Source organism: Leuresthes tenuis, unplaced genomic scaffold, assembly GCF_036924035.1.
Source record: "Leuresthes tenuis unplaced genomic scaffold, fLeuTen1.0.hap1 SCAF_2, whole genome shotgun sequence".
Taxonomy (NCBI): Eukaryota; Metazoa; Chordata; class Actinopteri; order Atheriniformes; family Atherinopsidae; genus Leuresthes; species Leuresthes tenuis.
The window spans coordinates 964,191-990,164 of record NW_027325356.1 but is presented as its reverse complement, the minus strand read 5'-3'; the positions used below and the strand labels follow the sequence as shown (position 1 = coordinate 990,164).

Sequence of the window (25,974 nt, the reverse complement as noted above, 5' to 3'; positions counted from 1 at the left end):
CAGCAGCTGTGATCACACTGACAGCTGAGGGAGTGAAAGCAGCTTAAGGCAAACACATTCTTTGGCAAAACAAAAACACTGACGACTAAAACTGGTGGACGGTCTTCATCAACACTCACAGACACAACAGGGTCAGTAAGGCAGCTATAGTCTGACACTCTGTAGAAATCTGTCTGAACACACTTTGGTCATTTAAAATAAACTACTCTGAAGTACATGTTCGGATTTTAAATGAGCAGCTTTGTCAGAATAAATACACACGGCAGAGAAAAAGCAGACATGAGGCTACAGGTGAGAGCCTCCACCCAGGCTGGAGGCCGCCCCCTGCTGGCTGGAGGCCACCTCTGCAGCCTGGATGTCGCCCCCTGCTGGCTGGAGGCCGCCTCTGCAGGCTGGAGGCCGCCCCCTGCTGGGTGGAGGCTGCCACTGCAGGCTGGAGGCCGCCCCCTGCTGGCTGGAGGCCGCCTCTGCAGGCTGGAGGCCGCCCCCTGCTGGCTGGAGGCCGCCCCCTGCTGGCTGGAGACCAGCCACTGCAGGCTGGAGGCCGCCTCTGCTGGCTGGAGACCAGCCACTGCAGGCTGGAGGCCGCCTCTGCTGGCTGGAGGCCGCCTCTGCAGGCTGGAGGCCGCCCCCTGCTGGCTGGAGGCCGCCCCCTGCTGGCTGGAGACCAGCCACTGCAGGCTGGAGGCCGCCTCTGCAGGCTGGAGGCCGCCCCCTGCTGGCTGGAGTACTGCTGGGCCCCCTGCTAACTTTAATGCTTTAGCCAGTAGTTTTGGTTGTGTTCTGTTGTAATGAAACAGAACTCCTACTGGAGGATTATTGTGAGAAATGATTTGAATGATTCGAGTTTTATTGCCCGTTTGACACGGATTTGACTGTAAAGACGAAGTGAAGCAGCCCAGAGATGCTCAGCTGAAGGTCACAGCTCAGAAATAAAGACAGAAATAGCTCAATTAAAAGGTTTATATGATGATAAATGCTACTTTAATTAAAAAACAAGTCAACAGATAGTGAAATAAATAATATTTTCTGCTGTAAATGAAAGAACATTCATTTTAGAGTGTTTTAAGGAAGGAAATACTATGAATAAAATAAATCATCTGGAGTAAATAAAAGTATTAATATGAAATACAGAAATAACGAATCAACAAAAAAGAAAGAAATTCCAATTAAAAAAGCATTAACACAAAAATAAGCAATAAAGTTTAAAATTAAAGCAGAAAAATCATTTATTTCACATTTTATTTGAGGATAAATGAATTTCTCTTTAGTTTTAGTAGAATTTATCATCACATAAATGGATTTATTTAGCCATTTACATAGTTTTACTTGTAATTCTGGCTGTTTGAGGCCTTTTTTTCCCAGATTCACTTTAAACTTCTGTCATTCGGACTCAGACCAGCAGGTAAAGGTGTGCAGGCCTCCGCCCACCTGCTTCCGGATCAATCCGCGGCTGAAAGTAGTCCCCTTACGTCCTGCTGCTGATGAAACCAGCCGACTACAGCAGGAACCGATCAGGACAGATTTTAACTCCCAGAGAAACGTTTCAGGCTGAAGTAATCGATCAGAGTTATTGATCTCCTGCTCGGTCCCGTCTGCAGATCTGAGCCACAGGTTTTACATGAAATAAGGAAATCTCGTGTGGATTTATGGTCGATTCCGTTCATTCGCTGTAAAATGTGACTGAAACTGCCTTTAAAGGCAGGAAGTTTGTGTGGCGAGCAGACAGGAAGTCAGACGGCGTAGAGCGGCGCCGCCATGCTGCTGGTCTGAGCCCGAAGGTTTGACGTTCAGTCTAACGCTACACGAGGTGGTGATGACATCATGGCGGCCTGTGGACATCAGGCGTCTGTACCTTTATCTGAAAGCTGGTGATGTAACGAGTGGCAGTGATTGGACGTCTGGTCACATGATGCAGCAGAGCGGCGCTCTGATGAGGAGGCGGAGCAGTGAGAGGGCGAGCTGGTTTCCTATTGGTCGGTGTGTGTGATCCGTGTTTCCGGCGCAGTCCGCTCTGCCTGCGCGACGCTGCTCTGGGACCAGTGGTTACAGCTGGGTGGGGCCCCGGCTGTGCGGCTCACCGCTGCCAGGAGGCGGCGCCGTCACCAGGCTCCTCAGGTACACGCAGGGGTTCCTCCTCCTTCCAGAGCCGGGCGGGGGCGGCGGTGGCGGTGGCAGCGACCCGGGGGGCCTCAGGGACGACATGAGGGGCTGCAGCTCCTGCGCCAGCCCGCCGTCCTCCTCCTGCTCCTCCTCCACAGTCTTCTTCTTCTCCGGAAAGCAGAACGAGCCCTGCAGCACCGGGGGGCCAATGGAGGTGGTGCTGCCCAGCGCGCTGCCCGGTGGGGTGTAGGAGGCGGGGCGGGGTCCTCCCAGCCTGCAGAGGGCGCTGACGCGGGGGTGGACGGCCTCTGAGGGGGCGGGGGGGGAGGAGATGCTCTCCAGGGAGGAGATGCTCTGGTTCCAGGCCTGCTGCAGGTCCACTGGGATGATCTTTGTGGCCTCCACAGACACGCAGGGCGGGGGGGAGCCCACGCTGCCCTTCCACGGCAGGTGGCTGTCCTCACTGGGGGGCGAGGTGGGGGCGGCCGGTGGACTGTGGCAGCCTTCCAGAGCTGCTGGGACTGAAAGAGGAGACATCAGGACAGTCAGATCATACGCTCCTTTATATGTGTAATTATCACCGTGGGGGCCGTCTAATTCCTGACATACGGTGGTAGGTTGGGTCATTAAATCTGTCCCTAACCAAACATTTATCATATCTAATGAAGGTGGAATAAACAGCTCAGAGTCTCCGAGCCGCTGCTCAGGGTCAGACTCTGGTTTCATCAATAATTAGAATAAAATGTAGGGAGTTTTCTTCCTTTCAGTCCCTCCTGCTGACTGATCAGGTGACTCCTGCTGCAGATCAGGTGACTCCAGGTGACTCCTGCTGCAGTTCAGGTGACTCCTGCTGCAGATCAGGTGACTCCTGCTGCAGTTCAGGTGACTCCTGCTGCAGTTCAAGTGACTCCAGGTGACTCCTGCTGCAGATCAGGTGACTCCTGCTGCAGATCAGGTGACTCCAGGTGACTCCTGCTGCAGATCAGGTGACTCCTGCTGCAGTTCAGGTGACTCCTGCTGCAGTTCAAGTGACTCCAGGTGACTCCTGCTGCAGATCAGGTGACTCCTGCTGCAGATCAGGTGACTCCAGGTGACTCCTGCTGCAGTTCAGGTGACTCCTGCTGCAGATCAGGTGACTCCTGCTGCAGATCAGGTGACTCCAGGTGACTCCTGCTGCAGATCAGGTGACTCCTGCTGCTGTTCAGGTGACTCCTGCTGCAGTTCAGGTGACTCCAGGTGACTCCTGCTGCAGTTCAGGTGACTCCAGGTGACTCCTGCTGCAGTTCAGGTGACTCCTGCTGCAGTTCAGGTGACTCCTGCTGCATATCAGGTGACTCCAGGTGACTCCTGCTGCAGATCAGGTGACTCCTGCTGCAGTTCAGGTGACTCCAGGTGACTCCTGCTGCAGATCAGGTGACTCCAGGTGACTCCTGCTGCAGTTCAGGTGACTCCAGGTGACTCCTGCTGCAGATCAGGTGACTCCAGGTGACTCCTGCTGCAGTTCAGGTGACTCCAGGTGACTCCTGCTGCAGTTCAGGTGACTCCAGGTGACTCCTGCTGCAGTTCAAGTGACTCCAGGTGACTCCTGCTGCAGATCAGGTGACTCCTGCTGCAGTTCAGGTGACTCCAGGTGACTCCTGCTGCAGTTCAGGTGACTCCAGGTGACTCCTGCTGCAGATCAGGTGACTCCTGCTGCAGTTCAGGTGACTCCAGGTGACTCCTGCTGCAGTTCAAGTGACTCCAGGTGACTCCTGCTGCAGATCAGGTGACTCCTGCTGCAGTTCAGGTGACTCCAGGTGACTCCTGCTGCAGATCAGGTGACTCCAGGTGACTCCTGCTGCAGATCAGGTGTATGACTGAGTCGCAGTGACACTGGAACTGAAACAGTCTCCTCTCTCTGTGAGATCTTTGTTCTGTTTGACTGCTTCCTGTTGGAGGAGGAAATAGCTGCCTGCTCATCCATCCCAGCTACGGTGAGAATAAGGAGCTCAAGCTGCTACCTGACAGCCAGGTGGATGAAGACCCCAGCAGGTATAATCAGTTAGACTCTCCGGTCTCTCACAGCCAGATTCTTGCTCCCTTCTGGTGTTTTAAAAGATAAAACGATCTCAGACTGTGACTACATGGTGTGAAGGTCATGGACAGAAACAGCTGATTGGCAGCAGCTCAGAGAACAGCTGTGAGGGGAGGATCTGTCTATCGACTGGAGGAGGCAAAGACGTTGGCATCGATACTGCTGCAGATTAAATCCTAATCAGCAGTTTGCAGTCATTAGTATCTGAGGATTCTTTTTTTTTTGCAAACTCTAGTTTAGGCTGCAGTGTTTCACCTTAAATCTGAGCATCCAGCTCCCTGAAGTAGGCTGGTTCTGACCACTGGAAACTGTCTCTGCCTGTCAGAGCTGATAAGGAAGCAGGAGCAGAACCTCTGGGGGTGGAGACGCTGTGTCGTGGCTACCTCACCCCAGCAGAGTACATCTAATCTGAAAAAGGAGCCTGTGCATCTATTTGTGGAGCCTTGGAGTGGAAAGTGCACGAGCAAACACAGTAAAACAGTAAAAACCTGCTCCATGCATCTGTTCCTTCAGGACTGAACTACTGTAATTCCTTATTATTGTTCTGTCCCACAGATTCTCTGAAAAGCCTCCAGCTGATCCAAAACCCTGCAGCCAGAGTTCTGATGAGATCTAACAGCAGAGATCATGTTTCTCCAGTTTTAGCTTCTCTTCATTGGCTCCCTGTTAGATTCAGGATAGAATTTAAGATTCTTCTCCTCACATATAAAGCTCTTAATGACCGAGCTCCATCACATCTTAAAGATCTCACAGTTGGATATTTCCCCAACAGAGCACTTTGCTCTCAGGCTGCAGGTTTCCTTGTGGTTCCCAGAGTTTCTAAAAGCAGAATGGGAGGCAGAGCCTTCAGTTATCAGGCCCCTAAAATCAGACTGGGAGGCAGAGCCTTCAGTTATCAGGCCCCTAAAAGCAGAATGGGAGGCAGAGCCTTCAGTTATCAGGCCCCTAAAAGCAGAATGGGAGGCAGAGCCTTCGGTTATCAGGCCCCTAAAAGCAGAATGGGAGGCAGAGCCTTCAGTTATCAGGCCCCTAAAAGCAGAATGGGAGGCAGAGCCTTCAGTTATCAGGCCCCTAAAAGCAGAATGGGAGGCAGAGCCTTCAGTTATCAGGCCCCTAAAAGCAGAATGGGAGGCAGAGCCTTCAGTTATCAGGCCCCTAAAAGCAGAATGGGAGGCAGAGCCTTCAGTTATCAGGCCCCTAAAAGCAGAATGGGAGGCAGAGCCTTCAGTTATCAGGCCCCTAAAAGCAGAATGGGAGGCAGAGCCTTCAGTTATCAGGCCCCTAAAAGCAGAATGGGAGACAGAGCCTTCAGTTATCAGGCCCCTAAAAGCAGAATGGGAGGCAGAGCCTTCAGTTATCAGGCCCCTAAAAGCAGACTGGGAGGCAGAGCCTTCAGTTATCAGGCCCCTAAAAGCAGAATGGGAGGCAGAGCCTTCAGTTATCAGGCCCCTAAAAGCAGAATGGGAGGCAGAGCCTTCGGTTATCAGGCCCCTAAAAGCAGAATGGGAGGCAGAGCCTTCAGTTATCAGGCCCCTAAAAGCAGAATGGGAGGCAGAGCCTTCAGTTATCAGGCCCCTAAAAGCAGAATGGGAGGCAGAGCCTTCAGTTATCAGGCCCCTCTCTGTGGAACCAGCTGCCAGTTTGGCTTCAGGAAGCAGACACCCTCTCTACCTTTAAGATCAGGCTGAAACTTTCCTTTCTGATAAAGCTTATAGTTAGGGATGGCTCAGGTGAGCCTGAAACATCCCATAGTTCTGCTGCTACAGGCCCAGCCTGCTGGGGGAGCTCCCATGATGCACCTCTCCTCCCTCCATGTACAGATGACATCATTGCTGTCATTAACTTGTGTTTCTCTCTCTCAGCAGGTATCTCTGGCCTGGTGTTACGTCACAGTCAGGGAACCACACAGCTCTGACCATCTCACAGTTTGGTTCTGACCTGCTCGTCTCATTCATCGGAGATGCCCAGCTTCTGTCTTTACCTGATTTCGGTCGTTCCTTTGGTGGCTCCACCTTGCGAGCGGTGAAGGTGATCCCAACGTCTTCCTCCTTCTCTGGGTCCGAATGGTCAGCTTTGTCCCCGTCGGGCTCCACAGGAACGACCACCGGATCTGACACACAGAAGGTGTTACAGCTCTTTAAGCTAAGCTAACCGACGGCAGCTTCATTAACATTCATGTTCTCCAGCTGATCAGATCAGAGCTTTGGGGACCAGTGTTTGTTGGGGGCCCCTGAAGCTGCTCGGGGCCCCAGCTGGTGCAGCACTGATGGATTTAGGCCCTGACCTGCAGCTACATTTGTTTGCGTTACCTTTGTCCTGCCAGCTGACGTTGCGCCTGGGTTTGTCACCGCCGTCCTCCTTGACGTCGGACCCTCGGCGCTGTTGGATGACGGACAGAATAAGGTTAGCAGCTCAATCCTCCCTGACAGAGTTCCTGCTGTAAGCTCAGAGCTGTGCGACTGTCTAACCTGTCGCCTTTGAGCTAAACGTGTGAGAGAGATGATGTGACCTTTGACCGACATCGCAGTGAAACATGAAAAAAGAGGGGGTGTTGAACATTAACTCTTCTTTTCTAAATGTGGCCCTTAGAGGAACAAACAGTAAATCTGGAGTCTGTGTTTGGCCCTTCACAGCTTCCGTACGTCTCTAATGTGGACATGAAACTAACAGGTAGAGCTACAGGTAAGCTGCATGTTCAGAACCTTCATCTGATTTTCCCACATTCACTAAAACCACATCCGGCCACGACTCTGTAAAAGTCGATGCTTCGCTCAGAGGCTGAAACGAGCTGAAAGGTGCACAGGTGTGTGCGTGCTGCGAATGCTGCGAATGCCTCTTGCCTTCTTCAGGCTGCGCTCCTTCTTGTGTCGCTTGTATCGGGTGGATTTGAACGTCTCCATGCGGCTCCTCATGTTCCTCTGAAACACCTCCCGGTCCTGCCGCTCCTTCTCTCCCAGAGGCATGAAGTGACGGCTGTACTGCGACTGATACTGAACACGAACACAGGAGATCAGAGCAGGAGAAGACAGCTCAAACACGTCTCATCCCAGGTGTCCCCAAGTGTCCCCAGGTGTCCCCAGAAGCCCCAGGTGTCCCTAAGTGTCCCCAGGTGTCCCCAGAAGCCCCAGGTGTTAACAATCAGTCCCCAAAAACAATCAGTCCTCTGTCCCCAGGTGTCCCCAGAAGCCCCAGGTGTCCCCAGGTGTCCACTAAACTCCTGGAACCTCCATCCCGACTTCTTACATTACAGCTTCTTCAGCTCCAAAGTGTCCCTGAGGTCTCCTACAGACTCTGTAACCCCCCTAAACCTTCTTTAGGACCCCGCCCCCCCTGCATGGCGCAGAATTACCCGTCTCCTGGGCTTGTACAGGTTTCCAGCGAGGACGTGGTGCGTCTCGGTGTCCTCCTCCACTTTGGCTCCGGGGACGTTATCGATCACCTGGAGGTCCAGGCACACGCCGCTGCCGTTCTCACGCCTAAAAACACCGACAGCTGCTGTGAAGACTTCTGCTTCCACAGAGTTTCAGTTCCTGCATCAGCAGGCATTTAACACACTGACAGGTGCTGATCGGTTTCTGATCAGTTCAATCAGAAACAACTCATCTGGAACAGTTTGTGCAGCCGTGTGACTCACAGGTAGTTGGTGACGTTGGTGACTTCAGGGAAGGAGGCTCGGCTCGCCATGGAGGGCAGAGACAGTCTGGCTGAGGTCAGGACGTTCCCGCCCTGCACAAAAGGTTAAAGGTCAGAGGGTCAAACCTGATCCAAAACGTCTTAAAGATCTTAACTGAAGTCAGGCTGGACCTGAGTGTGTAAACACCTAAAAGATCCTTTTATTTACTGACTTTTCTGCAGCTTTTGATCAGATGAAGCCTCACAGATTGATGGAGCCGTTAGCTTCTTCTTCTCTGCTGCCGAACAGCATTTTATTGTTTTAACCGGCTGAGCTCAGCAGCTTTTCATGGTGTCCACAGACAGCTGCAGGGGGTCTGAAGGAGGAAAGTTTTCTGCTTTAAAGTCTCTGAAGTCATGATGCTGCCCTCTGCTGGACTCTGCTGGGAGTTAATAAAGCTCCTCCAATCATTTCTGTTTTCCACGTTTATCCAGCACCTCTGAACTGATTTCTGTTCCCATAAATGACGTTTTAAGCTGTTCCCTTACATGTTGACGCCCTAAACTGCCTTTCTGTATAAATGTTAATCATATTATCTGTTCCTTTAACCTCAAAATAAACAGTCTTGATATTCGGCCACACACTAACCGATGTTTCAAGTGATTTTAAAGTTTAAAGACTCTCAGAGAGTTGCGGCGCGCTCCTGTGACGTGAAGCTGAGGCTGACGGTAACCATGGCGATGAGGCGATGAGGCAGAGAAACGTACGGTTCAGTTGGACCGAACAGGAGGAGGAGCAGCTAACTGCTCTATGGAAACAGCTCGAGTGTTCCTTCGATGTTTCACCGGCACTGAAACGTGCAGCTGTGGCTAAAAGCTGCTCACCAGGTGCATGATGGGAAATCTCAGAGAAATCCAGCCGTGGCCTTACAGACAGTGACCCTGTAAAATGTGGCATCTCAGAGACTTTGGCTTCGGATGTGAGAGGAGCTGGAGGAGGCTTAATATGTTTAAAATAATTAAATGAGTTTGGTGAAAGCAGCCTCTTCAGATTCAGGTGATTTTGAAGGTTATAAAGATCTCACAGAAGTATTTTGGAGCAAAGACTTCCTGTTCTGTGCTGGTTCTGCTTCAGGTCATTCAGAGAGAGGTTCTGTGTCAGTGTTCTAGTTGAATAAAGTTAATTTGTCAGTGTTCTGGTTGAATAAAGTTTATTTGTCAGTGTTATGGTTGAATAAAGTTTATTTGTCAGCGTTCTGGTTGAATAAAGTTAATTTGTCAGTGTTCTGGTTGAATAAAGTTTATTTGTCAGTGTTCTGGTTGAATAAAGTTAATTTGTCAGCGTTCTGGTTGAATAAAGTTAATTTGTCAGCGTTCTGGTTGAATAAAGTTAATTTGTCAGCGTTCTGGTTGAATAAAGTTAATTTGTCAGTGTTCTGGTTGAATAAAGTTTATTTGTCAGTGTTCTGGTTGAATAAAGTTAATTTGTCAGCGTTCTGGTTGAATAAAGTTAATTTGTCAGCGTTCTGGTTGAATAAAGTTAATTTGTCAGCGTTCTGGTTGAATAAAGTTTATTTGTCAGCGTTCTGGTTGAATAAAGTTAATTTGTCAGTGTTCTGTTTGAATAAAGTTAATTTGTCAGCGTTCTGGTTGAATAAAGTTAATTTGTCAGCGTTCTGGTTGAATAAAGTTAATTTGTCAGCGTTCTGGTTGAATAAAGTTAATTTGTCAGCGTTCTGGTTGAATAAAGTTAATTTGTCAGTGTTCTGGTTGAATAAAGTTAATTTGTCAGTGTTCTGGTTGAATAAAGTTAATTTGTCAGTGTTCTGGTTGAATAAAGTTTCTCTGAACCTGCCGTACTGTTCGACCTTCTCTTTGAAAACCATTTAACCTCTGAAGCCCGCCTGGTTGCGTCCTAACTGTGATAAACGGTACCGGCGGTCCACATCTGCTCCACATCTGGTTCCAGTCGGCGGCTGCTCCTACCTGGTCGATGACACTGATGGCGTCCCGGATGTTGATCTTCTGGTAGGCCTCCCACAGCTCGCTCTTCCTGTACACGGACTTCCTCAGCAGCAGCTTGCTCAGGTAGTTCTTATCGAACTGCTCCCACCTGCACTCAGACACAGACAGCAGCGTCCCTGATGGGTTCTGGTGCCGCCGTAACCTTGTGGTGGCGCTGTGGCACTCACTTGTCTCTCCAGTGGTGATACCCCTGCAGTCCTGCGATGTCCTCCACTGCGGTCAGGATGTGGTCGAAGGCCTGGAGAGGAAGAGGCTGGTTTAATGTGTCGGATTTGATCCGATCTCTGCTTAAAATGCACGAGACGAGAAGTTCGACCCTCAACAACCTGCTCAGAGGACATTTCTCTCATCTAAGATTAGTCGACCTGAACCTGCCTAAAGAACACATGAAGGAGGAGTTATGACATCACAGGAGGACCTTAAAGTGACACCAAAAACAATCAGCTGTGAAAAAGCTTTGCTTCTGCTTATTAACGTTAAGCTGCAGCACATTCAAAGCTCTTCTGACAGAAATAATGAGCGTGCTGCAGCTTAAAATGTTCTCATTGTGTTAAGCTCCTCCCACCTCGCAGGAAGGTGTGGGGGGGTGAAGTGTGTCCGATAACAGATAAGAGAAGAAGAAGAAGAAGGGTCACCCTTTCGTGGATCTCCTCGTTGATGGTCGGCTTCCTGTTGGTGGAGCGAGGAACTTTGAGCCAGTTCACCAGCGGTTTGATGGTCAGACCCTGGAAGGAGAAGAAGAAGAAGAACAGCTTCAGCTGCGTGTTCCCACAGTTAGCTTCATGCTGCAGCCAGCCGTCCACACAGCGTAACATCTGGCCACGTGCACTCTGCTCTGAGTGCACGTGGCAGCCAGATGTTCTGTTTGTTCCACAGAGACAGAAGGAGGCGGCGACACTTCTACCTGGAACATGACGGTGAAGAAGACGACCACGATGGTCGTGGCCACAAAGTAATCCTTGGCTTTGACCTTCTCGCCGTCCAGCAGCACCACCAGAGCAAACGCCACCGCCCCCCGCAGGCCGCCGTACGACATCACCACCTGGTCGATCTTGTCCAATGGGACGAGGCGGAAGCGGTTCAGAACCCAGGTCTGACCAACCACACCTGAGAACAGGTAACAGAGGTTCTACTGACACACAAAATCTGTCTCGCTTCTCACAAAGCTCTAAAATCTGAATTCTGGACACGTTTTATGCTGCTGAGGCTGACAGCCAATCAGATCTGCCGTGAGCAGCGAGGAGCAGGCAGCCGCTGGAAGGTTAAACGTCTGATTTCTCAGTCTGTGACCTTTTCAGCAGCTGAAATGCCACCGTCTGCCTCCCTGCCCTCAGCTCAGAGCTTCTGGGTGAAGTTCACCGCAGAAGGAGGAGGAGCCACTGACCCATCGCTCTGAAGACGAAGATGAAGACGAGGGTGCAGGACACCAGGCCCGTGTCCCAGGCCCACTTGGACTTGTCCACGGCTGAGATCCCGAGGAAGATGAAGATGATGGTCTCGGCGATGCTGGCCAGCGTCTTCATGGTGTACTTGACGGTGGTCCGAGACTTCTGGGAGATGTTGGCCTCCACATATTTATTGGCTCCGATGCCACAGAAGGTCATTCTGAGAGTAAAGAAAGGAGGAGGAGCTTCAGACAGACACGGTAAACATGGATGCAGCCGGCTCAAAGCGGACGGACTTACGACAGGATGGCCGACAGCGAGAAGAGCTCGGCGGTCAGGTAGGCCAGGTAGACCAGCAGGAAGACGAAGAGCGGCTCGATGATGCGGACCTTCTTGGTGAAACGAGTGATGAAGCCGAGGATGACGGCGAAGATCAGACCCACCAGAGTCCCGCCGATGCTGACGATAAGGAAGGAGGCTGCAGAGGGGGAGGGAGAGCAGTGAGTGGCTGAGCTCACCTTCGCCTCAGGTGTGCTGTGGGTGTGGACTCACCCACGCCTTTGAAGTAATCGGCTGTCTGGACGTTCTCTGGTCCCACCTCCACGAAGGAGATGTAGACTTTATACAGAACCTGCAGCAGGCAGACAGGCAGAGAGCTCAGAAAAACCTGCGTCCAGTGGAGAAACACAGAGAAAATCACTCTGAACACAACAGAGAAACATCTGGAACCGAAGGATCGGGCTCGGGCCCAGACAGATGTGGACTTTATACAGAACCTGCAGCAGGCAGAGAGGCAGAGAGCTCAGAAAAACCTGCGTCCAGTGGAGAAACACAGAGAAAATCACTCTGAACACAGCAGAGAAACATCTGGAACCGAAGGATGGGGTTTTAGGCCCAGACAGATGTGGACTTTATACAGAACCTGCAGCAGGCAGACAGGCAGAGAGCTCAGAAAAACCTGCGTCCAGTGGAGAAACACAGTGAAAATCACTCTGAACACAACAGAGAAACATCTGGAACCGAAGGACCGGGCTCGGGCCCAGACAGATGTGGACTTTATACAGAACCTGCAGCAGGCAGACAGGCAGAGAGCTCAGAAAAACCTGCGTCCAGTGGAGAAACACAGTGAAAATCACTCTGAACACAGCAGAGAAACATCTGGAACCGAAGGATCGGGCTCGGGCCCAGACAGATGTGGACTTTATACAGAACCTGCAGCAGGCAGACAGGCAGAGAGCTCAGAAAAACCTGCGTCCTGTTTAAAATTCAGTGGAGAAACACAGAGAAAATCACTCTGAACGCAACAGAGAAACATCTGGAACCGAAGGATGGGGTTTTAGGCCCAGACAGATGTGGACTTTATACAGAACCTGCAGCAGGCAGACAGGCAGAGAGCTCAGAAAAACCTGCGTCCAGTGGAGAAACACAGAGAAAATCACTCTGAACACAGCAGAGAAACATCTGGAACCGAAGGATCGGGTTTCAGGCCCAGACAGATGTGGACTTTATACAGAACCTGCAGCAGGCAGACAGGCAGAGAGCTCAGAAAAACCTGCGTCCAGTGGAGAAACACAGAGAAAATCACTCTGAACACAGCAGAGAAACATCTGGAACCGAAGGATCGGGCTCGGGCCCAGACAGATGTGGACTTTATACAGAACCTGCAGCAGGCAGACAGGCAGAGAGCTCAGAAAAACCTGCGTCCAGTGGAGAAACACAGTGAAAATCACTCTGAACACAGCAGAGAAACATCTGGAACCGAAGGATCGGGTTTTAGGCCCAGACAGATGTGGACTTTATACAGAACCTGCAGCAGGCAGACAGGCAGAGAGCTCAGAAAAACCTGCGTCCAGTGGAGAAACACAGTGAAAATCACTCTGAACACAGCAGAGAAACATCTGGAACCGAAGGATCGGGTTTTAGGCCCAGACAGATGTGGACTTTATACAGAACCTGCAGCAGGCAGACAGGCAGAGAGCTCAGAAAAACCTGCGTCCAGTGGAGAAACACAGTGAAAATCACTCTGAACACAGCAGAGAAACATCTGGAACCGAAGGATCGGGTTTTAGGCCCAGACAGATGTGGACTTTATACAGAACCTGCAGCAGGCAGACAGGCAGAGAGCTCAGAAAAACCTGCGTCCAGTGGAGAAACACAGTGAAAATCACTCTGAACACAGCAGAGAAACATCTGGAACCGAAGGATCGGGTTTTAGGCCCAGACAGATGTGGACTTTATACAGAACCTGCAGCAGGCAGACAGGCAGAGAGCTCAGAAAAACCTGCGTCCAGTGGAGAAACACAGAGAAAATCACTCTGAACACAGCAGAGAAACATCTGGAACCGAAGGATCGGGCTCGGGCCCAGACAGATGTGGACTTGTTCCTGCAACTGTTGCAGTCATGTGGTTCTGATGAAGTGAACTCCCACCTGGGAACAGGTGGTAATCTGCAGGTTTAAACAGCTCTACGGACTGATGGTGGATGTAACCTGAAGAGGAACAGCTTTTTAATGAATTTAAAGACTAATTTAAAGCTGCCAAGCTCACAGATTTGTGTGTTTTTGCTTTGATTGTCCTGAAAAAATAAAGAACTATCCAAGCATCCATCAGATGATCCATGAGAACATTATAAGTCTTATAAAAGACACACATCAGGACTTGAATAACGTAGGATGTGGTCCCATCAGTTTTTAAATGGTTTAATTTATGTCTGTTTCTGTTTCTGTATTTATCAGCTGTTTTTATCCAAAGCGACTTACAAATGAAGATATAACAGCTTTATAAAAAGCTAACAATAAGCTAATAAAAAGCTAACAATAAGCTAACAATAAGCTCCATAGAAGGAACCCAGGAGTCCGACTCTGTCAGAGGGGACAGAGTAGAGATAGGGTGCAGGCATAGAAGGAAGAGCAGAAAGATAAAGTGCAGAGATAGATAATGTTAAACGCTCTGAACGCCTCAGATTGGTTCTCTGGGGTCTGATGGCCAGCTCCACCCTCCTGTGGCTGAAACGAGCAGCACAAAAACAAAGAAGCTGAAAAAGACGCCCAGTTTGAGCTGCACTTTCAGTGAGACTCTCAGGACTGTAAGAGGCAGTTTCTGGCTGCTCCTTGCTCACTTTCAGCAGATTAAAAGCTAATATTTCTCAGTTTTCATTCTTCCTGGCTCAGATAAAGTCCTTTTGCCTTAAACGTGCCGTCAGGTTTCAGACGTTGAGACTTTTTCTGGAAACCTTTAAGGAAACCGACTGGAAACATTAGCATGCAGCTCAGAGGAAGTTATTTAGGTCTCGGGCCGCGGATCCGAGGTCACGCCTTCGGTATTCCCACACTTTGGTTTTTTCCACTTCTCGGTGGGATTAGCTCATATTCCGAGTGCTGCGGAGGATTACTCAGCAGCAGTTAATCTGCTCTCAGCTGATTAATGTCAGCTTTCTCAAACTCAACACGTTGCGCCGGTTCTACTGTCCGTCTTCTTCCCTCTCAGTCACTGCGACGCGTTCTGCAGCTTCGCCGCTCGGCACATCCAGCTCTGTATTCTGCTGCTGTGTGATCAGTCAGCAGAACCTCTTCAGAACCAGAGTCCAAACCGCTGACCCAGCACCACAGACGCCCCCACTACACTTTCTACGACTGATACTAAACCTCTTACTGCTGCTGTCACATAATACTACAAACATAACAAGTGCAATCAAAGTTCACACTCAGCCCACGCTGAGCTGTGGACATTATTGACGTTGTAAGCCTCTCTGTTGCTATAGCAACACAACACTATACCCAACATGACAAGGCGTGTGTCTTTCCATGAAGTGTGTTCCTGCTCTGCTGTGTGTGTGTGTGTGTGTGTGTGTGTGTGTGTGTGTGTGTGTGTGTGTGTGTGTGTGTGTGTGTGTGTGTGTGTGTGTGTGTGTGTGTGTGCAGGTGAGCGTGCACGAGGCCTCCAGTTTTTGCTGAGTCACTGAAAGCTCCTCGAAGTCTGCAGCGGCTCGTCCAGGAAGCGTCCCGCCACTCAAACAAAGACGCTTCCTGCTCACTTTCATTCAAATTTCTCAGCTGAAACAGCGGCCGGGTCCCATGAAAAGGCGAAAAGGCGTAGTTTCTGCTCGCCGAGTCGCTCAGACGGTGCGATGAGACCCTCCACCACACCGAGCCCTTCAACGTGTGCTTTGAACGGCGTAAAATGACACACCAAAAGCTTAAAATACGTATAAATGAGCCTTAAAAGTGCCTTAAGCGGCGTGCTGTTTGTACGGATTGAGATGAGGCCTCAGAAGTATAAAACTTTGACTGAATGTTATGTTCTTCCAGTACATAAAGTAAGTAAAGCTCTGAATTTCTCTGAGAAGTGGTCTGAAATCTGAGGGACTGGCAGTAAAGTGAGGACCAGCTGCTGTGGAAACCTCCGACACGACCCCACATCCTGAAGGTCAGCTGGACTCGGAGCAGTTCTGGAGTGTGAGACCGAAGCCTGAATGCAGCTCAGGTCTAATCATGCTGAATCAGCAGCTTTCAGCAGCTCACTCCACTGCCTGCTCTCTAAGATCAGAGAACCCCTCCGACACTCCGACTCTGGACCTCTGGCCCGGTTCTACTCTGTCCTTTAAACAGATTCTTAATGCTGACACCAGAGTTTCTGCTAAATGAAGGAATCAGAGGGCAGCTCCACAGATGAAGCTGCCTCCAGGCGCTCACCACAGTGACGGCATCATTGAGCAGAGACTCCCCAAACACGATGATGAAGAGCATCTCATTCACGTGGACCTCCTCAAACACAGCCAGCACCGCCACAGGGTCGACGGCCGAGATCAGGGCGCCGAACAGCAGGAAGTCCATCAGGTCGGCCTGCACCCGCTCATCTGCACAAACAGAAACACACAGAGACGGGATCTGAAGCCAGTACTGTCCACATGTGACTGAGCTCAGTCCAGGATCCCTGACAGGTCCCCACAGGACTGGGCTCCTTCCTAAACAACTAACTGACCTCTGAGCAGTAACCTCTGTAACATCACTGACCTCTGACCCCCATCACTGACCTCTGACCCCATCACTAACCTCTGTAACATCACTGACCTCTGACCCCCATCACTAACCTCAGTAACATCACTGACCTCTGACCCCCATCACTAACCTCTGTAACATCACTGACCTCTGACCCCCATCACTGACCTCTGACCCCCATCACTGACCTCTGACCCCATCACTAACCTCTGTAACATCACTGACCTCTGACCCCCATCACTAACCTCTGTAACATCACTGACCTCTGACCCCCATCACTAACCTCTGTAACATCACTGACCTCTGACCCCCATCACTGACCTCTGACCCCCATCACTGACCTCTGACCCCATCACTGACCTCTGACCCCCATCACTAACCTCAGTAACATCACTGACCTCTGACCCCCATCACTAACCTCAGTAACATCACTGACCTCTGACCCCCATCACTAACCTCTGTAACATCACTGACCTCTGACCCCCATCACTAACCTCTGTAACATCACTGACCTCTGACCCCCATCACTAACCTCTGTAACATCACTGACCTCTGACCCCCATCACTAACCTCTGTAACATCACTGACCTCTGACCCCATCACTAACCTCTGTAACATCACTGACCTCTGACCCCCATCACTAACCTCTGTAACATCACTGACCTCTGACCCCATCACTAACCTCTGACCCCCATCACTAACCTCAGTAACATCACTGACCTCTGACCCCCATCACTGACCTCTGACCCCATCACTAACCTCTGACCCCCATCACTGACCTCTGTCTGACATCACTGACCTCTGACCCCTCTCACTGACCTCTGACCCCCATCACTGACCTCTGACCCCATCACTGACCTCTGACCCCCATCACTAACCTCAGTAACATCACTGACCTCTGACCCCCATCACTAACCTCTGTAACATCACTGACCTCTGACCCCCATCACTAACCTCTGTAACATCACTGACCTCTGACCCCCATCACTAACCTCTGTAACATCACTGACCTCTGACCCCCATCACTAACCTCTGTAACATCACTGACCTCTGACCCCATCACTAACCTCTGTAACATCACTGACCTCTGACCCCCATCACTAACCTCTGTAACATCACTGACCTCTGACCCCATCACTAACCTCTGACCCCCATCACTAACCTCAGTAACATCACTGACCTCTGACCCCATCACTAACCTCTGACCCCCATCACTGACCTCTGACCCCCATCACTGACCTCTGGTCCCTCTCACTGACCTCTGACCCAGCTACACGAAAGAGAATCTCCCCTCAACATTCAGGAGAGAGAACATCTGGAACTGACTCAGGTCCGAGGAAGATGGTGTGGAGTTAAGTAGAGTAAGTACTGACCTCTGACCCCCACCACTGACCTCTGTCTGACATCACTGACCTCTGACCCCCGTCACCGACCCATGACCCCCCATCACTGACCTCTGACCGCCATCACTGACCTCTGACCCCCATCACTGACCTCTGACCCCCATCACCGACCCCTGACCCCCGTCACTGACCTCTGGCCCCTATCACTGACCTCTGACCCCCATCACTGACCTTTGACCCCTCTCACTGACCTCTGTCTGACATCACTGACCTCTGACCCCACCACTGACCCCTGACCCCCGTCACTGACCTCTGGCCCCCATCACTGACCTTTGACCCCTCTCACTGACCTCTGACCCCCATCACTGACCTCTGACCCCCATCACTGACCCCTGACCCCCGTCACCGACCCCTGACCCCCGTCACTGACCTATGACACCCAGAAGTTTGGCGGCGTACAGGCAGAACCCGGTGCAGAAGGCGTTCCACAGCGTTCCCACCACAGCGTAGGTCAGGATCGCTCCCAGGTTGTCGAAGAAGAGGCGAGCCGGCATGAAGTAGCCGGCGTCGCCCACGATAGTCGGCAACAGGAAGAGGAAGAAGAGGGCGGGCTCCAGCTGGTACAGCTGCTTCTTATTGGCTATGAGGACGACCCCGCCCAGAACCAGACCCAATAGGATCAGCATGCAGCTCTCTGGAACCACGGTGGTGAACCGCTTGGAGAAGTGGAACACTGCAGAAACACAGTTAGGACGGAAACCTGAGTCTTTCTTTTCATCTTCCACAGCCTTTTTATCTTTATTCATCTTTCTCTCACTGCCTCCATCTTTTCTTCTCTGATACTCAGGTTCATCTGATTGGCTGCCGCCTGCCTGTCTCTGATTGGTCCTTTCTGGAAACATCTGACCTCTGCGGTTTCAAATGACCATGAGCACAGAAACAGCAGCTCCTCTGTGATTGGCCGATACGTCTTTCAGGTACATGTCACATTTTTTCTAATCAGGTCTTCCATTGTAGTCACTCTGAATGTGTTTTTGTGTGTCTGGCCTCACACACACGGCTGGGAAGCCATCATTTATGAGTCATAAGAAGACGAGTCACAGGCAGACGGAGCTGCTGATGAGTCATTCTGCTGCTGGACAATAACATCGTAGCATCCTGCCTTTTTACAGACAATTCTGCAGAAATCTTCTTCACATTTTCCTCTAACAAACTGCTGTTTGTGATTCATAACCGAGAAGAAAAAGAGGCCGAAAAACAAAAGGATAAAATGAAGAAAACGTTTCATCTATGCTGGAGAGAAACAGTTAGTCTGTAAAACAGTGAAAGAAAATGAATAAAACTGAATTAGAGACTAAAAGAGCAGCAAAAATAAGTCAAATTCTGTTAAAAAGAGAATGAACAGCAACACTCATCAGATACAGTTTGGGTTTCTTCCAGAACATCTGATAGATTCAGATAAAAACAAATCAGAAATAAAAATGAGAAAAACAACAGAACTGTACGAATATCCGGATCTTTCTACAAGCAGAAGAATATTATAATATCTTATATTAATTTACTACTTATTTCATCTTATTATTCTTATTTTATTAGACGTTGAATGTCTTGTGTTGTATGTCTGCTCTACCTGCCTCAATCTGAGATAAATAGCTTTTTTAGTTTAAAGAAGAAGAAGAAGAAGAAAAACAGTGCGTTGCAACTACTGTAAAGAATTAGAACTTTAAAAATAAATTCTAAACAGGCCTAAATAAAGCGTCTCTTTCTGGCCTCAGTCAGCAAAGTGCTGCATCCACCCAGCAGGTGATGCAGGTGTTCTGGAGAGTCTCTGCATCCCTTCAGGGGATGAAACACATAGTTAGTAACATGTATCATGTGAAGTTAAATCCTCAGATACGGGTAAAAACTAAGCTCAACATGTTTATCTCTGTGATGGGTTTAATGTGGAATAATCTGCAGAATTCAACGTCAAGCATCACATCTTTTCTCATATTAACTGTGTTTTTGTGTTTTAAAGCTGAGCTGAGCGCTGCTGACGCTCTGTCTGGTTCAGACCATCTCCTGATAGGGTCCCCGGTCTAAGGGAAATGTTGGCTTTCTCACTGGCTGCCCTCAGATGGCTTTCTGTTGTAAACTGGAGCTTCACTATCCGACTGTACATGAGATCAGGGCCCGAGGTCATGAGATCAGGGCCCGAGGTCATGAGATCAGGGCCCGAGGTCATGAGATCAGGGCCCGAGGTCATGTGATCAGGGCCCGAGGTCATGTGATCAGGGCCCGAGGTCATGAGATCAGGCCTGAGGTCATGTGATCAGGGCCCGAGGTCATGTGATCAGGGCCCGAGGTCATGTGATCAGGCCTGAGGTCATGAGATCAGGGCCCGAGGTCATGAGATCAGGGCCCGAGGTCATGAGATCAGAGCCCGAGGTCATGAGATCAGGGCCCGAGGTCATGAGATCAGGGCCCGAGGTCATGAGATCAGGGTCATGAGATCAGGGCCCGAGGTCATGTGATCAGGGCCCGAGGTCATGAGATCAGGCCTGAGGTCATGAGATCAGAGCCCGAGGTCATGTGATCAGGGCCCGAGGTCATGTGATCAGGGCCCGAGGTCATGAGATCAGGCCTGAGGTCATGAGATCAGGGCCAGAGGTCATGAGATCAGGCCTGAGGTCATGAGATCAGGCCTGAGGTCATGAGATCAGGCCTGAGGTCATGAGATCAGGCCTGAGGTCATGAGATCAGGGCCCGAGGTCATGAGATCAGAGCCCGAGGTCATGAGATCAGGGCCCGAGGTCATGAGATCAGGCCTGAGGTCATGAGATCAGGGCCCGAGGTCATGAGATCAGGCCTGAGGTCATGAGATCAGGGCCCGAGGTCATGAGATCAGGCCTGAGGTCATGAGATCAGGGCCCGAGGTCATGAGATCAGGGCCCGAGGTCATGACATCATTTCTGTGGACTAAAAAGCAGCTAAAAACTCAGCTTTTGAACTTTGGTTTTTATGTTCCAGCTTTTTGTTTGAAACTCTTTGTGATGTTTATCCTGGAGGCTGCTGAACTGATAATAAACCAGAGGCTTCCACCAGGGGGCCGAACACAGACTGTACACAGCTGCCAGATTCTCAGAATGTGAAATAAACACATATAAAAACTAACCAGGACCTGTTAAGGTTGGACTGGAGCATGAACTGAACTCCTGATGTTTTGGGTTCCTACGCTTCCTTAATGATCTCCTTTAGGAAACGACGCTCCATCGTTTTCCTCCAGTCGTTCTAACTGATTCATAAATATGAGGACAGGATGAGCAGCCTGTGACAGAACCTTTTTATCTTTATTTTCACTTCCAAACTCTGATAATAAAGTTATATTCTGTATTATCTCTGATATATGAGAGCCAGTCATAAATGAGCAGGATCCACCATGTGACATTAGTCTTAATGAACATATAGATTACAGAGAAGGGACTGTGGGACGGGTCTATGAAATGGATTCAGGTTAATTAGCGCTCCAGTCTGCTTCCTCATTCCTCCTGACTCCAAACTATCACCATGTGGGAGAAAGCTGAAGTTCTGCGCTGTTACAGACTGAGTAAACTTACATTTACTTCCACACTGAGGCGTAAACCGACTGTTTTTACTGTGAAAGTTCATCTTTGGACCAGTGAGGCTCCGTGTTCTGCTGCGAGATCAGGTTCTGTGATGAAGAGGAGTTCTTAGCTCACATCAGCTTTCCTTGTACCGAGCACGAAATGGTTCAATACTGAAGCAGTTAGAGGAAATGTGCACGTGAATGAAGGTGAAACGCAGACTGATGGATCCATGGCTTAAAGCTAATGGAGCTGGGCTGGAAAACATGGTGTTAGAGCTTCTGAGTCCTGCCTCCACTCAGCTCTGAGCCTTTTGGTTCCTGCAGAAAGCGTAAAAACACCTCAAAGCGAAATGAAAAGGAGGTCAGAACACTTTAAAACTCAACTTCTTCTGTGGCTTCACAGTGTTTGTGAGGAACTATTTTCAGCTGTGGATGAATCTGCTGTGTGAGCGTTTGTGTCTGTGTGTGTGAGTGTGTGTGTGTGTGCACGTGTGAATCCAGATAAACTGGGCGCTGAGTTTTCTGGGTTTCAGAGTTCTGCAGCTCAGGAGATTCTCTCAGAACCATCTGGACTCATGTTGAGCTTCATGTTGAGCAGCTGAACGTTCTCAGTGTTTCTGTCCCTGACGTCCGTCTGGTGTGTGGGAGGTTCAGCTGCGTGTGTGCGTGCACGTGTGCGTGTGCACGTGTGTGCACGTGTGTATGAGGTGATATCGCTGTGAAAACAACCAGAGAGATACGCAGCAACGTGTGCACGTGTGATTATTTTGTTGTGCGTGCGCCGTTTCGTGCAGACTGTGCACGTATGAAGCAGCGTGCGCACGTATGAAGCAGCCTGTGCACGTATGAAGCAGCGTGCGCACGTATGAAGCAGCCTGTGCACGTATGAAGCAGCGTGCGCACGTATGAAGCAGCGTGCGCACGTATGAAGCAGCGTGCGCACGTATGAAGCAGCGTGCGCACGTATGAAGCAGCCTGTGCACGTATGAAGCAGCCTGTGCACGTATGAAGCAGCGTGCGCACGTATGAAGCAGCCTGTGCACGTATGAAGCAGCGTGTGCACGTATGAAGCAGCGTGTGCACGTGCATACAAACGCTTCGTACGTGCGCAGCTTCTTGTCACCGTGACAGAGTTCGAGCATGAATGTTAGCAAAGTCACTGTGATTACAGGCGTGCAGCAGTGTGTGTGCACGTGTGAGTGCACGTGTGAGTGCACGTGTGTGAGTGCACGTGTGTGTGCACGTGTGTCTTTTAAATAATCAATAACAGGAACATGTTGAGCGATTAAACTGAAAAGACTGTTTCGGTTTGTCTCGTTGTTCCTTCTGACAGATTCAAGCTGAAGGAGGTTTTTAATATACTGCCTCAGACTGTGTGACCACATGAATGATATACGGAAGATCGGGGCCCCTGGGAGCTGGGGGCCTGGGCCCTCAGGCCTGGGGGGGTCTGGGGCCTGAGGGTCTGGGGTCTGAGGGTCTGGGCCCCTGGGAGCCTGGGGGGCCCCTGGGGCCTGGAGTCGCTGTGCCTGGCTTATGTAGCAGAGCTGTGTGATCGGTGTAAATGAATCATGATGGAAACAGACGGCTGTTTGTCTTTGATGGTTTCCTTCCTCATGATTTATGAGACAGATGATGTCTGTCTGTCTGTGTGTGTGTGTGTGTGTGGGGGGGGGGGGGGGGGGGGCACCTATAACATCAAAGGTCTGTACGTTCACTTTCATTGGACAGACCAGCATCATGTGACGTTCCCTGTAATAACGGCTCATCACTGCATCCTTCTGCTGTCTGTATTTCCTGATAAACCTTCCTGTGCAACAGAAAAACTGATTCTCACACATCTGTGTCCAGATGGGCTTCGGTAGAAGTTGGAACAAGTGATTTAACTCAGGAGTTTTCTGTTGAGCGTGGAGGAGACACAAGGAGTCCAGCTTCAACTGAACGCTTCAGAGTTTAAAGTCAGGTCAGTTTAAATCTATTAAAGGTGTCTCAGCTGCAGTGTTTGGGTTTTATCACCTCTGACAGATAACCATTAAAGATGCTCATGAAAACATGCAAATTTAGTTCAGAACTTCAGTTCCAGCAGCTTTTATGGATGGTTTTAAACTAATCTGAACATCTCAACCTGCTCAGATTGTGCAAAGCAACAAAATATAGTTCCACAGTGACACAAACAGCGCACACGTGCACACATTTCATCACCCAGAGATCAGAATGCTGCTCGTTGTCCTCTGAGCCAAAGAAGAACGTTTCAAACCACAAACCAGGCCAGAAATCTGTTACTATGGACTCAGAGCTGGACTCCAGCAGCCAGATCGGCTCAGTTCTGAAGTCAGCCGACTGCCACCTGGAGAATATTTCCAGGATTAAAGGACTGATGTGTCAGCTCCAGGCATTAATCTGCAGCAGACCTGGAACAGACTATTTCCTGGAGTGTCTAAAAGATGATCAGCTGATTCAGTCCTCTGAGAGCAGAGAAGTGGATCAGATCCTCCATCCTGAGGCCTCTGCTTCCTGCTGGTTTAAACCCTGCTGCTGGTCTTTAAAGCTTTAACTGGTTTCTGAAGCTTTAACTGGTTTCTGAAGCTTTAACTGGTTTCTGAAGCTTTAACTGGTTTCTGAAGCTTTAACTGGTTTCTGAAGCTTTAACTGGTTTCATCTCAGACCTTCTGCTGGTTTCTGAAGCTTTAACTGGTTTCTGAAGCTTTAACTGGTTTCTGAAGCTTTAACTGGTTTCTGAAGCTTTAACTGGTTCCTGAAGCTTTAACTGGTTCCTGAAGCTTTAACTGGTTTCTGCAGCTTTAACTGGTTTCTGAAGCTTTAACTGGTTTCTGAAGCTTTAACTGGTTTCTGAAGCTTTAACTGGTTTCTGAAGCTTTAACTGGTTCCATCTCAGACCTTCTGCTGGTTTCTGAACCTGCAGGAACAGGTTTGCTTTCTGCTCTCAGAGTTAGAACCAAACCTGGAGAAGTTTTGTTTTTTATGTGGAATAAACTCTCAGATAACTGCAGGTCTGCATCTGATTGGTTGAATTGAATGAAGGGATTTTCATGACTAACTTTCACTGCCCTCTACTCATCACTGAGACATCCTCCAACACTGAACCCTTCATACAGACTGCATCAGTTACTGTAACAATCAGTTTAAATGACTTCCTGACTGCTTCTCAGGAGGAGAAGAAGGAGACATGCTCTGGAGAATCTGTATCAAACTCAAATTAAAACCTGCTCAGGTGCAACTTACTTTTAAAACTTGTTTTTATGCTTCAGTTGTTACAGAAATAAATTATTTATCTTTTCCCGACATAAATGAATCTGAGTCTGAGCAGAAAAACGAGTTCAAACCTGCGCTTCTTCCTTATTATCATCATCCAACAGCAGCCTTCCACCCGGGGCTCCTCTGGCCCTGACAGCTCAAACTTTCCAGCACCCAGACCGGCCGGGGGCCCTCACACGCACACGCACACGCACACGCACGGAGGCACACTTACAGATCTTGGCCACGCTGGCCACCAGGAGCCAGATGGCGATGATGTAGGGGGTCTGGACGTAGCTCCACTCCCACTGGACCACCCGGTACCCGCCGCCGTGATGATGCTCCCCTCCTTCTTCCTCTTCTCCGGGACCGGCCGGTTCCTCCGCTGCGGACTGGGCCAAGGCCACACCGGGCGCCCCGTGTTCCACGCCGGGTTTCTGCGGGAGGAGGAGCGGCGGGGCGGAGGGAGAGGCGGGGACCGGCAAGGAGAAACTGAGCCGCGACCCCCGGAGCGGCGGAGCGCGGGTCCCCGGCAGGTCGGCGGCGGCGGCCGGCAGCAGCAGCAGCAGCAGACCGAGCGGCAGCATCATGTCCGCGGAGCTCAGCGCTCTGACATCCCGCCGGCCTTTATATACACACCGAGACACGGGGAGGACGCGGAGCAGCGCGAGCAGCCGACACCATCAACACACGCACTCACACACGCACGCACGCACTCACACAGGTTCCGGTACGACGCGGAGGAGGAGACACCGGAGCCGCACGTGACCCGCCCAGTCCGCCTTTAAAGAGACGGAGCTGCTGCAGGTGAAGGAGCCGCTGATCAGATGTGACGTCACACATCAACGCCACACCGCCTGACGTCAGATTCCAGTCAGGCTTAATGGTGGGGTCTAATTCCTGCAGCAGCAGCTGATCCTGGCCCGCCAGGTTCTGGGAGGATAGAATCAGTAAGATGTGCCTCAGGTAGTAAAAGAGTTAAGGTGATGGATGATGCCTCTGAGCCTCTTTCAGGCTGATCCAGAGGATCTGATCCAGAGGATCTGATCCAGAGGATCTGATCCAGAGGATCTGATCCAGTCCCGCTCTGCTGCTGTTTCACCTCCACTGAGGAGATCTACTCAACTTTCAGGAAGCTTTAGGAAGTGGCCATCTTCTTCTTTTAGAAGCTGTTTTTATTGCTTCTACTTATTTCAGACTTTGTATTTTTACAGATATGAGCTGATAATCTGCTGTAAACAGACCAAAAAATAGCTTCAATTTACATTTCAAGCGTTTGACTTTTAGCTGCTTTTCTTTAATGATTAAAAGGAAACTGAAGCTTTCGTCCCACAGAATCAGAGTCAAACTGTTCAGCTTTTACATCTGATCCGTCATCAGAGAATCAGTAAAGTTCTGCTCCACCTCATCATCAGAACCTCCTTTCTGTTCTTCATCCTCATGAAACGAGGTTCCAAAGTGCTTCCCAGCAGCAGGAAGTTTGAACATTCATTCAGATCAGAACTTCCAGCCCGACTGCAGAGTCTTGGTCTGCTTTAGTCTTCAGCCTCCAGAACAGAACAGCTGAGCTCTCCACCTGAGGCTCAGCTGCAGA

At 50.1% G+C, this 25,974-nt stretch overlaps 1 protein-coding gene across 2 annotated transcripts; it reads right to left on the bottom strand.

Moving 5' to 3' along the window:
- Positions 1-583: 583 nt before the first annotated feature.
- slc9a5 (solute carrier family 9 member A5) lies at positions 584-25,101 on the bottom strand. 2 transcript variants are annotated; one of them, XR_011914910.1, is made up of 17 exons: positions 24,616-25,101; positions 17,970-18,272; positions 15,891-16,054; positions 11,752-11,830; positions 11,500-11,677; positions 11,199-11,419; positions 10,719-10,921; positions 10,450-10,539; positions 9,982-10,052; positions 9,776-9,902; positions 7,812-7,903; positions 7,527-7,653; positions 7,018-7,167; positions 6,487-6,556; positions 6,159-6,287; positions 732-2,624; positions 584-653 (listed from the first exon to the last, which is right to left on the bottom strand). XR_011914910.1 is itself a non-coding variant. In XM_072379797.1 (16 exons), the coding sequence occupies exons 1-16, from the start codon at positions 24,968-24,970 to the stop codon at positions 2,047-2,049; spliced, it is 2,937 nt and encodes a 978-aa protein (XP_072235898.1). In that variant the 5' UTR covers positions 24,971-25,101; the 3' UTR covers positions 687-2,046. The 2 variants fall into 2 exon arrangements, 1 of the variants encoding a protein (XP_072235898.1); XM_072379797.1 differs by lacking the exon at positions 584-653 and having other exon boundaries at positions 687-2,624.
- Positions 25,102-25,974: the final 873 nt, after the last annotated feature.